Source organism: Bufo bufo, chromosome 8 (genome assembly GCF_905171765.1).
Source record: "Bufo bufo chromosome 8, aBufBuf1.1, whole genome shotgun sequence".
Lineage (NCBI taxonomy): Eukaryota > Metazoa > Chordata > Amphibia > Anura > Bufonidae > Bufo > Bufo bufo.
Window position 1 is genome coordinate 15,475,699 of NC_053396.1, and position 17,391 is coordinate 15,493,089.

Here is a 17,391-nt window from a genome sequence, read left to right on the forward strand (position 1 = left end):
TACACTAGTGTCTCTCGGGGGGAGTCGCCGCGTGCCGCGGTGGTCTGTGCTGGAAAAAGTTAAGAAATAAAGTTCATTTACTTGTGCAGCGTTGAGGCCGGAGAAAACAACACGTGAGATTACGTCCTGTCCTGTGCAAGCTGCAGCTGGGGTGATCTCATCGATGAGTGCATTGTGCTGCATGTAGCAGAGCTGTACGGGTACGATTTCTTGACCGGAGAGGCTTTAAGAATGTTTTTTTTTTAAGTGTTAGCTCATGGGACAAGCTTGTATAGCACAGAAGCTAGCTGCTCGGGAGGGGGTGGTTTGTGGGTCTACCCTGTGGCTACATGCACTCTGCGGGGTCGTTCATCCGGTTTTTGCTACATTTCTGCACCAAATTCTCACGTGTTAGGGCTCATTCACATGCGGACCATATGCAAAACCATTCACTTCAATGGGTCCGCAAAAACAACGGAAGGTACTCCGTGTGCATTCTGTTTCCATATTTCCGTTCCGCAAAAAAGTAGTGCATGTCCTAATATTGTCAATGGGTCCGCAAAAAATACGGAACACATCCGTATTTTGTGGATCTATACTGTAAAAATGCTATGCCCAGCCCATATTGCTCATGTGTTTGGTGATTTAATACCATTTACACGTCCGTAGTGTATTGCGGATCCGCAATACACCCGGCTGGCACCCCTATAGAACTGCCTATTCTTGTCCGCAATGGCGAACAAGAATAGGACATGTTCTATTTTATTCTGGAGCCACGGACCAGGAGATCGGGGGAGCGCTCCGGAAATGCGGATGCGGACAGCTCACGGTGGGCTGTCTGCATCCATTCCTACCCCATAAAGAATGAATGGGTCTGCACCCGTTCCGCAATTTGCAGAATGGATGCGGACCCATTCTACGGACGTTTGAATGGACTCTAAGTTACTGTTTCCGTTTCCGATCGCAAAAAATGGATCGCATACGGAAACTATACGGATATGTTTTGTGGAATAACGGAACGGAAGAGGACTTAAATCAGAGAAGAAAAAAAAACTCAGATACGGAACAACGGATCTGTGAAAAATGGACCGCAAAACAACAACTTGTCGTGTGCATGAGGCCTTAGGGTGGGTTCACATCAGCGCTATGTATTCTGTTATGGCTTTCCGTTATAACATGGTTATAACGGAATCCATAAGACGGAAGTCATAACGGAAGCCTTTAAGAGGCATTCCGTTTTTACTTTCCGTCATAATAGAAGTCTATGGGAATCATAACGGATCCGTCGACAGGACTTTGTTTTCCGTCTTGCATAACGGAAACCAGACGGATCCGTTATGATTCCCATAGACTTAATTATGAAAGATCAAAACGGAATGCCTCTTTAGGCCACTTGCACACGACCGTATGTATTTTGCGGTCCACAAAAAACAGATCCGCACAGACATCCGTGTGCATTCCGTATTTTGCGGAACGGAACAGTTGGCCCCTAATAGAACAGTCGTATCCTTGTCCGTAATGCGGACAATAATAGGACATGTTCTATTTTTTTGCGGAACGGAAATACGGACATACGGAAACGGAATGCAGATGGAGTAACTTCCATTTTTTTTGTGTGGACCCGTTGAAGTGAATGGTTCCGCATACGGTCAGCAAAAAAAAAAACGGAACGGACACGAAATAAAAATACGTTTGTTTTTTCCGTTCTAACAATGTTAAAACGGAAAGCCGTAACGGCAGGGGCGTAGCTATAGGGGAAGCGGCTGCTTTGGGGCCCTGACCCATAAGGGGCCCATCCAGGAGGAGGAGGAGGACTAAAAGATTTTGTCAGGGCCCCCTCAACAGTATTACACAATGAAATTATATACAGTGGCAGTATAGACGGATGTGACAGCTGCCGGGCCTGGTCTGAGAGAGCGATCTTTACTAGCCACAGGGGTGGGGGGGGGCATGAAAGGAAGGGGTTGCGAAAAAATTACTGGCGGAGGAGGCCCCATTCAAAAATTTGCTGTGGGACCCAGTCATTTCTAGCTACGCCACTGCATAATGGCATACATAACCCTGATGTCAACCCACCCTTAGGGTACTTTCACACTAGCATTATTCGTTTCTGGTATTGGGGCTCAATACCAGAAAAAAAAAACTCATCAGTTTTATCCTAATGTATTCTGAATGGAAAGCAATCCGTTCAGTATGCATCAGGATGTCTTCCGTTCCGTCCCTTGTACGGTATCCAGCCAAAATCCTGGAACAATACCGCACTTGCATTTGCAATGTATCCATTGAAATGTATTAATGCCGGATCTGGTACCAAGTGTTCCGGAAATTGCTGCATTGCCGGATCCGGTTTTCCAGTCTGCCCATGCGCAGTTCTTTCTAGTTTTGACATTTTTTTTTATACCGGATCCGCTATTCCGGATGATACCGGAAAGACGGATCCAGTATTTCAATGAATAAGTCTAACGGATCTGTATCCGTAAAAAAATTATACCCGTACATTTCACAGGGCGGACTTTTGCCACGGACTTTGGAGCGCCATCCACGGCAAAACCTCCTCCTGTTGTTTTCAATGGGAGTCTGCACCGTGGGTTATTTACATACGGCTTTCCAGACCGCACCAAAGATAGACATGTCCGTTTTTGAAGTTTTTTCTGCACAGACAGCATGGGAAACCGCTTGGGGGCCAAACTGCAAACAGTTCTACAGCAGTAAAATTAAAAAAATTAAAAAAAATCTGCAGTGTGAACATGGCCTAATGGCAATGTTATCTGAGTGCTGTATGATTACATTATTTGGGCACTGTTCCTAATGCCAGCTCTGAGCTGGTGCATAACTATAGCCATAGCACTTGCTCTGGGGCCCCAAGGTTGAGGGGCCCAATCGGCTGCAAGAATATTTTTACTTTTTACTATGATCTGGGTTTTCTGATGTATAGTGCTATTATGCATACCTTTAATTATTGCTGCTTTTTTAATTTTCTTACAGTAGGAAGTGGGGGGCCCCCATCTTATTTTGCTGTGGGACCCCAAAAATTATAGTTACGCCCAGGGGTGCACCTAGCCTTTCTGCCGCCTGATGCAACAAAACTGAAACGGCGCCCCCCCCATGCCAATTTCTTAACCCCTTTGCCACAATGAAAGCGCTCATTGCCCATGGCCCTTCTGCTGCCCCCCTCTTGCCTCTACCTGGTGCTGCCTGAGGCGATTGCCTCACCTGGCCTCATTAGTGGTGCACCCCTGGTTATGCCCCTGTCTCTGAGTGAACTTTTGGGCCCAATATATCAATTACCTGGTGGCGCAAGCCAAGGGCTTAAAAATCCCAAGCCTGAGGTGGAAGGGGGGGGGGGATTTATCAAAGAAAAGCAAAGGAAAACTGGCTTAGTTGCCCATAGCAACCAATCAGATCAATCCTTTCCTTTTCTAAAGGAGCTCTGAAAAATGAAAGGTAGAATCTGATTGGTTGCTAGGGACAACTAAGCCAGTTTTCCTTTGCACCGGTTTTGATAAATCTTCCCCCCGGAGTCTGTGTTTCGCATATGTATCCTGGCCAGATCATTAGTCCTCGGGATTTATGATGCTGTGAGTTCGGGCCCAGCAAACAGATCCCAAATACAAATGAGCAAATCTGGCCTTGTTCCTTATTTGTACCACTGTGTATTTTATTAGTGCAAATTTTTGGAAAATGACCCAAAAATGATCAATTTAGGGCACCTTACTGGTGACGTGGTGCTAGACAATATCTGGATATTAGCGTTTGGGCTTACGGGATTTATCACTGCTGGTTGGCGGTTTTCATGACGGAGAACCAATGGCGGGCACATTTATCAAAACTGGTATAAAGGAAAACTGGCTTAGTTGCCCACAGCAACCAATCAAATTCCAGCTTTTGTTTTTCAGAGCTCCTTTGGAAAATGAAAGGAGGAATCTGATTGGTTGCTATGGGCAACTAAGCCAGATTTCCTTTACACCAGTTTTGATAAATTTCACCCGATGTTTCAGCTAAAAAACAAACAAAGCGGCCATCCTGAAGATTGTCTAAAGCAGGCATGCTCAACCTGCGGCCCTCCACACAACTACTCACAATGCCCTGCTGTAGGCTGATAGCTGTAGGCTGATCGGGCATGCTGGGAGTTGTAGTTTTGTAACAGCTGGAGGGCCGCAGGTTGAGCATGCCTGGTCTAAAGGGAGACTTGTCCTGGTTGCCCATAGCAACCAATCGCAGCAAAGCTTTCATTTTTTCAAGAGCACTGTTAGAAATGAAAGCTGCTCTGTGATTGGTTGCTGTGGGCAACAAACCATAATGCTAGCCTGTAGTCTGTGACATCCATGAAGGGGAGGGGGGCCCTTAGCAAATCACAATGGGGCCCCTCCTACTGTGTATGTTCACAACATCCCAGCCTTACATCCAATGATGGTCATTTACTAAGAACAGTCTTAGATTCCCCCCTACACTGCCATAAGATTAGTGGCATCTATGGCAGTCCGTAGGCCTGGCGTAAAAAATACTACTCCAGTCCCTGGCTGGCATAGTTCTTCGCCAACATTTACGCCTGGTTCCAGTAAATTTGCTGGAGCCGGCGCGCCCCCGTTTTGCCCAACTGTCGAATACAGCGTAAAACCGGCTGTGCGACTAAATATTGTCATGGGGCCTGTCAAAAGAGGGACTTTTACCACAAAAAAGTCCCAAGTCCCTTGAAAAATGATCCCCAATGTCTGCTAATTTACTCCCTTCAATTAGGGGGAAGGGAAACGTGGCACTTAGGTCTAATATTTCTATCATTGTTGGTCCTGTGGGGAGGAGGGCTTGTACAGGTTCAAGACCCTTTTCTTTTGCCCCCATAGGCAGTGGCAGACTTTGCCACAAAGCACATGTTTAGGGCCCCAGAGATCTGGGGTGCCCCTACTGGCCACAAGAGGTTGGTTGAGAAAACGGAGTAAGGGCAGCCATACCGCAGGTGCAACCGGTTCAGGTGCATGGGGGTAGGACCCTTCCTAGCTGTAGGACAATAGCAGAACTGCCCTAAGCTGAGAGTGGGGCTTAGTGGGCCAGTAGGGCAGAGCTTAGCTTTGCCACAGGGGCCCCACCAGACAGCGTTCCCTGCTGAGGTGTTATTCGGAATGGTGGAATGTCCCATCACATTCGCCACCTCCCACCACCTCCTTCCAGACACGTGTAGACATAGTGACAAGGATCAGTGAACCTGCATACAGTACACGCTGAGCAAATATTATGCTTATGTTAGCCTGTCCTGACTTCCTGACGAGAATGTGCAGGCTTAGCGCTTTTAGACAGCAGCCAATCGGAGCGATCAGAGCTGCAGTGTAAAGCATGATAAGGGACATGTGTAACATCCCAGAGTTATGTTACTAAACTCTTTTTCCCCGCTACTATTTGTTGGTAACATGTGCCTTGTCATCTAATGTGATTTTATGTAATATTCCTCACAAATGTGCATTTTCTAAGCCTGTAATTTCCATGTACACCAGCAGGTGTCAGGAATGTGTCAGCAGGACCTTAGTTCAGTTTAGCATATCTAGACTGGAATAGTACATTCCAGTTTAGCTCCCCCTCTTTGAGCAGAGTGGGCTGGCCCATGTCCTGCCTCATGGAGAGGGAAGGAAGTTACAGTGTGTGTGCCAGCCACCCCGGCTAGGGGAAGGCTGTGCAAGTAGGAGCTCCCAGAAATAGGCATCCCAGACCAGGATTGAGTCTCGGCTGAGACCAAATATCTTCATCCCCAGTTTGAGCCTTCAGCCTCGGGTGGTGACCAGCAAGCAGCACCTCCAGAACTCCAGGACGAACCATTCCCTGTGAGCATAACTGTGAGTACCATCCAGAGGCCAGGAGAAGCCAAATTCCTCCTCAGCTAGTCAGTCCCATATACAGCAGAAGATAGACAGAGCAGAAGACAGATCCCTGCCATATTCTCCAGGCACATGATAGGAGCAGAAGAGATATTGATCCCTGCCATACATTGCCAATACCTGCTGGGACCAAAGGCTATTGCTGTACCTCATGTGGATGAAAGCTGCAACCAGTAAAGACAAGTTGAATTATATTCCAAGTCTGGATCTCATTCATTACTACCAAGTTCCTCAATTACTCCTACTAGCAAAACACTCATTTATTGCAAGTGAGCCAGGATCCAGGAGTCCAGCCGTACCCAGGTAGGAGACACCGTTGACACTATACCTACTACCACACAGAGACATTACACCACTCTGGCATTCCTCACCTGGTACATGAGTTGCAACACCTTAAAGGGCCCGGAGACTGTACCCTGCGCACGCTGCAATTGGCGTCACGAACAAAAACTATAGACTTATATACCCATATCCGGACCCACTGCATAATTTGGCGTCCGTGTAACAGTACCACGGTCCTGCTCATTGCACATGGAAACCAGAAATGGCTCTAAAATATCGCAGATTTTGATAGGCAAAAAGAAGGCATAAGGGTTAAGAAGGGGGTGGGTTGTTAATATAGAAGATGGATGGCGAGCAGATGGAATGTGGCAGGGTCACATGATTGCGCCCAGAGGCAGATATTACGTTCCTAGGCAAGACAGGAGGTGGATTCCATATCTTGGCTCTACTACTACTACTCCACAGTGGCAGGGTCAGTGCTAGCAATGGCTCTGCCCGTCAAGGTGTCCTACAAGATAATGAAGGACATTTTAGGTCAGGCTCGTTGATTCGCTAATGGACTTCTCTGTCTGTTCCAGATCACCATGAGCTACTTAACCAGAACGGTGCCCTTGGCCGCCAGGGCTGGCTACAGATATGGCTACCGTGGGCTCAGCACTGCCACTAGTCAGACAACGGAGAAGAGCGTTCCATATGCCACCACTCTGAAGGAGGAAGGTTCTGCTGACAAAGGTCCTTCCAAGCCCCTGCCTGAATCTGCAGATGTGGTGGTCATTGGTGGGGGCAGTTTGGGATGTCAGACTACTTACCACTTAGCTAAGATGGGCATGAAAAATGTTGTGCTGCTGGAAAGAGACCGTCTTACCTCGGGGACAACGTGGCACACTGCAGGTAAGTTGGTCACCAACCATAATGTGCAGGATAATGTTCCTGGGAATCTTCTCATAGTGCCAACATTGCCTCCTTGGTTTCCATATTTTGTACAAGAGCACGGGCTAACAATTGGTATAGCCAAACATGGTATAGTTGTATGCCCTGTATTGGGTAGCACATGAAGTCCCTGTGACCTCATATTATGGAGACATAGCTACTGTATGTACCGTCATATGTTACCTGTGTACAGATTCTATAATATGGCTGTTAGCATGAGGCCTTAAAGGGCACCTACCAGCAGAATCGACCCTATCAAACCAGGCATACTGCCTGGTAGGGCTGATCATGCTGATTAAAATGATACCTGTCTTGTGAAAATCCATTGTTGCGTTCCCAAGAAAAAATACTTTTATTCTTTATGCAAATGATGGTCTCAGTTTACTGAGGGGTGGGGTCTAGCTCTCTAGTGCTGGCCACGCCCCTCGATGCACTGAGGCCATCATTTGTATAAAGAATTAAAGTCTTCTTTTTCTTGGGCACATTGCCACCGATTTAAACAAGACAGGTATAGTTTTAATCAGCAGGATCAGCTCTACCACGGTGTATGCCTGGTTTAATAGAGTTGACCCTTCTGGCAGGTGCCCTTCATCATTGCTCTTTTTTCATAGGCAGGGTATTTGCACATGGGACCCTATACATCCGGTAGCAAGGCCTCTTTCCATAGGCAGAGTATTTGCTTCACCACTGGATACTGTACAGCCTGTCACATTACTCTCCTTTTATAGGCGGAGTACTAGCAATACCACTGGATACTGTACGTCCTGTACCATTACCCTCTTTCCATAGGCGGAGTATTGGTACTACCACTGGATCATATATTCCCGGTAGCATTGCCCTCTTTCCATAGTGGGTGTATTTACACTTCCACTGGGTACTGTACATTCTGTGACATTATCCTCATTCCATGGAGTAATTGCGCTACCACTGGATCCTATACAGACTGTAGCATTACTCTCCTTCCTTTGGCCGGAGTAATTGCACTTCCACCGGAGACCATATGTTCTGTCGCATTACCCCTTCCGCCGGCAGAGTAATTGCACTAATCCTGGTTATCTTCTGTCTGGTTGGATTTCCACCTTCTATAGGTGGACTAGTTGCACCACAATCGCTTGCTTTAGATCCTGTTGCATTACCCTCCTTCTATTGACGGAGTAGTTGCACAACCAGTAATGCCTGCACCACCAGTGGACCCTGTACATCTGTCAGGTTTCCCTCTTTCCGTCAGCGGAGTAACTCCACTACCACTGGAAACTGTTTATCCTGTCACATTAGCCGTCTTTCATAGGTGGAGATGGGTACCACACCTGCATACTGTAAGAACCTGTAGCATTACCCTCCTTCCATCGGCGGGGTAGTTCCACAACCAGTGGTACTTGTTCTACCAGTGGATAATGTACATCTTGTCGGGCTCCCCTCTTTCCATAGGCGGAGTATTCCCACTACCTCTGGAATCTTCCGCCCTGTCGCTTTATCCCCTTGTCACATTCCATCCCGTTCCAAGGTCTCCTTCCTAGACACAGACAATCGCCTTAACCCCTGTCATATATCCGCACTACCACGGGATACTGTGACTACTTTCACACTATCCTTTTCCTCAGGTAGTCATTGTACGGATTGGGGTGGGACACCTACGTGGCAGCCTCTGTCTTTCCAGGGTGTTGACCCATGACATGCCTCTCCTCGTGCCTTGAGTCCCCATGAGGAGCATTCTAATTTTGCTGCTTTTCCTTGGCACGCTCGGCGTCCACACTCCCTTCAGTAGGTGGAACGTCTGCACGGGTTGCCAGTTTTCTTCCTTCCCCGGTGGAGTATTGCGCTACCAACAGTTCATGTTGCCTACTGCTGTTTGACCTCATTTTCAGGTTGAGTCTCCCCTCTGGAGAGGCCATGGGTGCTGGTATGGCCTCTCCCTATGAGGCAGTCTTTGCGCTGGCCGTAGATTTTTGGGCTACTCCTGTTCCGTGTACCACTGTCTGACCCCTGTGTTTTTGCGTTCTTCCTTCAAATGCCGACAGTCACTGGTTCTGGCTTCCAGGTCACATTGTCAGTAGGTGAGGCACCAAAGGTTCTTGCTGCATCCCCTTCCTCCATGTGGGGTATCGACCCTGGCATTTCGTGCGGTTTTCTTCAACACATTTACCAGGCATGGTATGTTTGGTGTTCCTGAGGCGGTGGCTGATAGTTTCACTTATTCCTTATGGTGCTGGTCAAATGCCCATACCAAGCCATGCTACTGGTGATGGGTTTGCTCACTGATGGTAGGCACTAGTGCGGTTTTCTGTACCTGGTATAACCTATGGATTTCTGTTGCGCTGGTTTAGCGCCTTGTTCTCTTCACATGTTGCGCATTGCCTCTACCATCTGCTACAGTGACATCATCAGCGTTCCCTCCTTGTGAAAGTTTGGGTATGCACTTATCCAGTTTGCCTCGGTAAGTTGTCTGCACTGCTTCCCTCACCGGGTACGGCGGTCGTACTGTCAATGTTGTCACCACTTACACTAGTTCTCTACTGAACCGTATCAGCCTCTTCTACTTGTCCTCTTCCGCAAGGCGAGTAGTTGCAATTCCCCAGATACTGTTTCTGCTTGCTTGGCCAGTTTCCATAGCCGTTGAGTTCTTGTAGGCCCCCTTTCTGCTGTGGAGTATCTGTGGACTTTGTTGCGTTCGACGTCCGCACTCCCTTCCTGGTGCAGTATTTATCCCATATCTGGTTCCGGTCTGGCCGTTTTGTACATTCCTCTCATAGCCTCCTTCTCTTCTTCTTTAGGCAGAGTTGGTCCGCAGTGGCGGTCGATAGTGTCTGATGGGTTTGCGCAACTTTTATGTTTTCAGACATGTACGTTGCTTCCACCTGTTCCCTTGGCCTCAGTACTTTTTTTTTTTATTTTTTTTTTTTAGCTTCTGGTTAGGTCTGCCAGTTCAGGCAGCCTCCCATAGGTATCAGGCTTCTCTATTCTCTTGTTATGGAGCTTAAAGAGGACCTTTCTTCGGTCCAAACATTGTAAGATAACTATCAGGCTGTGTAGAGCGGTGCCCAGGGATCTCACTGCATTTACTATTATTCCGGGGCGCCGCTCCGTTCTCCCGCTATGTCCCCCGGTATTTTCGCTGACTTGGTAATACTGGGAGGAGCCTGCCCTTTTGCTCCTGGGCGTCTCCTTCTCCCAGGCTGTAGCGCTGTCCAATCGCAGCGCAGAGCTCACAGCCTGGGAGGTTTTTTTTTTCAGCCTGGGAGAAGGAGACGCCCAGGAGAAAAAGGGCAGGCTCATCCCAGTATTACCAAGTCAGCGAAAATACCGGGGGACATAGCGGGAGAACGGAGCGGCGCCCCGGAATAATAGTAAGTGCAGTGAGATCCCTGGGCGCCGCTCTACACAGCCTGATAGTTATCTTACAACGTTTGGACCGATGAAAGGTCCTCTTTAAGGTCCTCCTCTCCATGTCTCTGCTTACCTCATTTTCCTTGAGGAACATTCTTATGAGACAAACCCCTTGGCCATAGGTCTAAAGGAGACTTTTTTTTGATCCCGCAGAACACTCTTTTCCTACCAGGTTACTCCTCAATTTTTTGGGCGTTTATTTGGGTCAGTCCCACTGCCTTGTTCCCATTGTGTCTCTTCTCTCCCTCAAAATTTTTTTTCTTGTGGGCCATGGTCATGCCTGACATCCAGGTTCTCTAGCCCTGATTTGTTAATGGTTCTGCGGGAGTGCTCTTCTCATTTGACAGCCTGGTATGGAATTGGGGGTTGTTGCCTTCTGACACCTCTACTTCTTCCCCCATGGGGGGCAGAGATTTGTCTGACCCTTGGTATCAGTTTGTTTTCTTCCCATGCCATGTCGTGTCTGTTGGTAACTCCTGGGGAGTCTTTTCCTCGGGTGCTGGTCCTTGGGTATCACCTTCCTTAGAAGTCTTCTGGGCCCAGGCTATGTTTTCTCTCTCCGGTATATTCCGTAGTCACTCCATTTGCTCTCGCGCCTGACTTGTTTTCATTCTTGTCCATGTTGTGGATATTCGGTGTGCTCGCCACTTCTTCCGAAGTCTCCTAAGCCTTGGCTTATGTCTCCGGGGCTGTTCTTCTGCCCAGCCGGGGCATCTGGGTATTCAGACGCTCTCTGGCTGGCCTTCCTGGGAATGGCTCTTCCTGTCCTTTTTCAGGGGTCCGGGTGTGTCCTCCCCCCACAATTCTGTGCGGGGCCTTATGACAGGCCTTGGATTTGTTCTGGTCTTGTTCCCTCCCCATGGTACTGCTCTTTAATGTCCCATGGTCTTCTGTGTCCCCCAATGATACGAGCGAGAAAGTAAGATTTTTGTCTTACCTGTAAAATCCTTTTCTCGCTGAGTTCATTGGGGGACACAGCTCCCACCCTGTAAGTACATTGCTGGCTCTCCTTGATGGGTCCCTCCGGTTCTTGGTTCTGACCCAGCTTCGCCTTTCTTACATTTTATTGTTTTCTGTTGGCTTTTCCGGGCCGCTCCTCCTGCTTTCGTACAAACTGATTAACTCAGTGTCTGCCAGAGGGGTATAGCTGAGAGGAGGAGCTAACACTTTTTTGCTCGATGTCGCCTCCTAGTGGCAGCAGCTATACCCATTGTCTTCTGTGTCCCCCAATGAACTCTGCGAGAAAAGGCTTTTACAGGTAAGACAAAAATCCTACTATCTCTAAACTACTGAGAGCCACATTCTTATCAGTAAGGTAAGGATTGAGCTAATGAGTGTTTATAAGGTCAGAGATAAGGAGCCCGTCGGCTCATCAGATGACGGAAATGACAAAAAATCCACAGGCAACTAGTAGAGCATTTCAGCTCTGTAGAGAAAAAAGGATTCCATATCGTTAATAAAGACCAATTGAAAAAGTGATTTTTAGGTCAAAATATGTATAATGCAATAATAAAGAAAATTGCCCCCAAAGGTGTGCATAGCCTTTAAATAGCTGTTGTCTGACCACTTGACTTTAGGAGACGTCAGGACCAGGTGTGATCACGTTTACATTGCCTGGCCCTGTCAATCAAATTGCAGAGAGAGCAGAGCCTCTAGGTGTAATGGCAACGCCCTCGTTGCTCCTAGAGGCTCATTTGCATATATTAAAACATAATTTTTCATGGGACCAACACAGATGCCTTCAGTTGCCAAGTGCACATGTAACAGGTCAGCCAGTGTCCTAGGTACAAAACTGCTGACAGATGCTCTTTAATAATTCTATAATCTGGTTTATGACCTGTAACTTTTCTCACCCTCCAGGGCTTTTATGGCAGCTGCGGCCAAGTGACGTGGAGGTGGAACTGCTGGCTCATACTCGTAATGTAGTCAGCCACGACCTGGAGAAAGAGACGGGTCTGCACACTGGATGGATAGAGAATGGTGGTCTCTTCATTGCCTCCAACAAGCAACGCCTGGATGAGTATAAAAGACTCATGTCCGTAAGAATCGTGTCATAATGTGTGTCTGGAAGATACTTCTCTCTGCTAGTCCGGAACATTTGATGATCTGGAACGTGTCAGGTCCTGTGGTGCTCAATTGGCTGTTTCCAAAAGGCCCATTCACCCCTATGGTGGAGCGGGAGCATCACACGCTTCTCCTACTCTCTAGCCCGCAAATGGGGACTTGTGGAGCCTTGTTCTTGACAATGGTGGGAATCACAGATGACAGACACCCATTATTTAAAGGGGTTATCCCATGATTAATGTAAAAACAGTACATGACAATCTTTTTCCAACAAAGCTAGAACCAGCCCTGTACCTCACATGGAACCATAGATTCCATGTGAAGGATGGAACGGAGCATGTGCTACCATCTCAGTGAGTCAGTGAGCTGGACAGAGAAATTAGGAAAAGAGCAAACAGCAGGTGGCGCTATACAGATAGATTTTATTGAATATCTCAGTGGCTATACAAAAGTTTTAACGACCTGCAATTACAAAAGTATTCAGATCCAGGCGCTGGTTTCAAAAATATAGAATATTTTTCGTGGGACAACCCCTTTAAGTTCTAAATTTTAAAAAATCTGCCCATCTACTGTGTGCCAATTATGCGGCATAGGAGCCTTTAGGCCCCCCTGACACAGGACCAAATGTGACTGCACCTAGTATTAACGCTACTCCCCTGTCAGATATATTTGAGGATGAGTAGTGCTAGGGGTGTCCGGCATCTGCTGCTCCTGTCCCTCGATAGACCTTGAAGGCTCAAGCATCTAAGCCATATGCGTTATTATTGGGGGCATCGGGATTTTCGTTATAGGGTGTTCATTCACCCATTCAGCTTTTCTAAGGGTTTTGGTTGCCCTTTTTCCTGTAAATTTCGAATTCCGTCAGTCAGAGCACGCTGTCCATAATTTTGCCTCCGTAGTGTACGGATTCTACAACACCCTTCTACTAATAGTTAACACCTTGACTTCACAGGCGGCAGAGCTGTGATCACTGGTGTAATGTAGTGTTACTAGAAACGGGGGTGTTATTAATTTTATTTCATAGTCCCGCCAGTGGAGCTGATCACGTCAGATGTTGAAAAATCTGTCCCTGTTTCCCCTGTTGAGGAGAGTAACTTTTTGGAACATCTCTTTCTCTGGAGGTCCCGGCAAATCTGTGCATGAAATTATTTTCAATGGGAATACCTTTTTTCCCCTGTAGGGGCACTGTAGGGAGATTCAACACCTACTGCCAGGTTCTTTTACAGATCACATCTGATCATTAGGGTTCTCAGCAGCAAAATATTCTTTAGCTTGCTGCTTCAATGATGATTTTGCCTCTTTTTCATGAAAGCTTGGAAAGGTTTATGGTGTCGAATCGTACGTCCTGTCGCCGGCTGAAACCAAGGAGTTATATCCACTCATGAACGTCAGCGATCTGTACGGCACCCTCTACGTCCCAAAGGATGGTACTATGGACCCTGCTGGCACTTGTACCACCTTGGCCAGGGCTTCGACTGCCAGGGGAGCTCAGGTAAGATGATTCTATTGTCATGGGTGGAGGTTGCTGAGATATGAGGAGCTATTGGGTGGGATCCTCAAACTGTATAGCTGCTTAGCGCCTGTCTGTGACTGGAAAGAAAAGTATTGGTGACCTCCGACTTCCATCCATGAACCTCTAGTGCGAGGCCAAGGCCTTAACGAAATTCACAAATCTCAACTTCCTAGAACCCTCCGAGTTTGACTGAGATGGTGGAGACACAGGAAGGTGACCAGGCTCCTCGCTTCATATAGAACGTGTTGTGCTGTCAATGAGCTTGTTTATTGCTTAATTAGTGATCTCTGTCCATAAGACCCCAAATTTGACCCACAGAAGACGTGATAAATGGCCTAATGGCTGACAAGTTCCTTCTTGTCCCTCACAGGTCATTGAGAACTGTCCTGTCACTGGCATCCAAGTAAAGACTGATGACTTTGGGGTGAAGAGGGTCATGGCGGTGGAAACGCAGTATGGCACTGTGCGGACCCCCTGTGTGGTCAACTGTGCAGGTAAAATAAATCTATCTCATATCTATTTATCTATCTATCTATCTATCTATCTATCTATCTTCTATCTCAGGGGTAGGCAACCTCCGTCACTCCAGCTGTTGTGAAACTGCAACTCCCAACATGCATACTTCCTCTGCTCTTCTTAGAACTCTCACAGAAATGAATGGAGCATGCTGGGAATTGTAGTTTCACAACAGCTGGAGTGCCGAAGGTTGCTGACCTCTGATCTATCTATCGATCTCCTATCTATCTATCGATCTCCTATCTATCTATCGATCTCCTATCTATCTATCGATCTCCTATCTATCTATCGATCTCCTATCTATCTATCGATCTCATATCTATCTATCGATCTCATATCTATCTATCGATCTCATATCTATCTATCGATCTCATATCTATCTATCGATCTCATATCTATCGATCTCATATCTATCGATCTCATATCTATCGATCTCATATCTATCGATCTCATATCTATCTATCGATCTCATATCTATCTATCGATCTCATATCTATCGATCTCATATCTATCGATCGATCTCATATCTATCGATCGATCTCATATCTATCGATCTCATATCTATCGATCGATCTCATATCTATCGATCTCATATCTATCGATCGATCTCATATCTATCGATCTCATATCTATCGATCGATCTCATATCTATCGATCGATCTCATATCTATCTATCTATCTCATATCTATCTATCTATCGATCTCATATCTATCTTTCGATCTCATATCTATCTATCTATCGATCTCATATCTATCTAATATCTATCTATCGATCTCATATCTATCTCTATACTTTATGAATTACATATAATAGTTATGTTTTCCTCGTTATTGTTTTCTCTGTAGGTGTCTGGGCGAGAGCTCTGGGACAGATGGCGGGTGTGAACGTGCCTCTGATAGCCATGCACCATGCCTATGTGGTCACTGAGCGGATAGAGGGAATCCAGGTCCCGTTGCTCGGCCCGCAGTATTTCTTATCTTGTCTTAGTTATGTGCATCCGCTGTCATTATATCAACATTTGCCAACGAGACGGCGCTATCATGTTAAAATATTGCTGCCCTTATAATTAGGTCACAATAGTGTGGAGTGCACGGTCTGCACCCATCTCTCATACCCACAATGCACCGGGCCTGACCTTGATTAGACAGCGCATCATCCATTGTGGCAGTCACTGGAGGGTTTGTGTTCTCCAAGGAAGGTGAAGACCTGATCTCAGATATTGATGGCCGCCCTCTCCTTCCATTAACCTCTATGTGTTCTGAAGACACATACAATTCAGTGATCAATGAGGTCTTATAGCCAACATTTGTAGATACCCATAGAAAAGTATATATAAACCCAGGGGTGGACGGTAGTGCCGCTGTTTCTACAGTATTGCACAAATTAAGGGAATCTGCAGCACTCTTCCATTTTGGAAAAATAATCCAGTTTATTTATTTAGTTAGGCAGCATACAATTGCGACGTTCCGACTTATGATAGTCTTTATCAAGCCATTGATAAACAGTATTGCAGTTACGCCAATGGCCACTAGAGGCACTGTATCTAAATTCTATTACTTGGATACAATGGATTTGTACGGTTCCCAGGAATCTTATACACAAGATATCATTGGGCATGCAGTCAGTCAGTTAAAGGGGGTTCTGCCATGATTGATGTAAAAAATGAAAATCAGACTTCACATAGTACATGACGATCTCTTTCTTATAAAGCTAGATCCAGCCCTGTACCTCACATGGGTCCAGAGATCTCCCTGTTAATTGCTCCAACTGTTCTTGTAGATTTATTTCAGGCTGGCAGCTCAGGGGCGTGTCCTTTCTCAGGGGGTGTGACCTTTCTGCTGCAACTTTTTCTCTGTAACTGCTACAGCTTCTAACAGAAGGTTGTGACAGTTGAAGATTTAAACTGAGCATGTGCGACCACCTCAGTGAGGTGGACAAGAAATAAGAAAAAGGAAAAAAAAAAGCAGGTGGCGCTATACAGATACATGTTATTGAATAACTCAGAGACTATGCCAATTTTTTAATTACATGCAATTACAAAAGTTTTCAGATCCAGATGCTGGTTTGAAAAATGTAGAATATGTTGCATGGGACAACCCTTTTAAGCAAACCCAAAGGCATACCATAGAGGCAGACCATGCGGCTGGTGGAGGCCCCTGGAGCGAGGGGCCTGGTCCAGGCTGGCTGGATGCTTTATTATAATGGGTGTGGGGAATCAACCCAAGGATTATGCAATGGAGATGGGGGCAAAGCTAGCATCAAGTTAGGGGTACAGTAGTTTTTGCTATGTAGACCCCTAAGAAAATCATTATAATGGGGGTCGGACCCCCACCATCTGTGGATAAAAGGGACCCTCAGCACCCTCACAATCAAAAAAGCTAAGTGGCCACTGACACCCCACCTTATTAAAGGAATTTTTTTTAAATCAATGTTTACGATTATTTTTGTAATTTTTTACGAGTGTTTTGGTTATTATGTATTATTTATTGTTTTTGTTAATTTTTGCTCTATTATATTTTTAATGATATTTTTTATCATGAATTTTTTCCGCCTCTCTACCCCACAATCTGCGGATCAAAGGGACCCCCAGCACCCATACAATCACTAAATCTAAAGGGCCACTGACACCCCACCTGCAAAATCCAAATCCAATAAATTCTTAGAGCAGTGGGACAGAATGCTAGGAAGAGAACCGGGGCCCCTTCTGTTGATCAGGGATCCCAGCTCCGTGCGTCTCGTATGACATGTCAAAAGATTCTCTCATCCTGAAATGCCAAATTAAATTTTTTTTTTAATAGTTTATTATTTTTAGAATTGGTAATTTTTTTAAAATGATTTTTATGTGTTATTTTTGTGTT

At 46.2% G+C, this 17,391-nt stretch overlaps 1 protein-coding gene across 1 annotated transcript in view; it reads left to right on the forward strand.

The window, feature by feature from the left end:
* Positions 1 to 17,391, forward strand: part of SARDH (sarcosine dehydrogenase) — a 59,409-nt gene that overhangs the window by 193 nt on the left and 41,825 nt on the right. The window contains exons 2-6 of the mRNA XM_040406448.1: positions 6,704 to 7,016; positions 12,300 to 12,478; positions 13,816 to 13,995; positions 14,387 to 14,510; positions 15,379 to 15,479. Coding sequence (XP_040262382.1) covers positions 6,710 to 7,016; positions 12,300 to 12,478; positions 13,816 to 13,995; positions 14,387 to 14,510; positions 15,379 to 15,479 — 891 coding nt within the window. The 5' untranslated portion in view covers positions 6,704 to 6,709. The remainder of the gene's footprint in view (positions 1 to 6,703; positions 7,017 to 12,299; positions 12,479 to 13,815; positions 13,996 to 14,386; positions 14,511 to 15,378; positions 15,480 to 17,391) is intronic.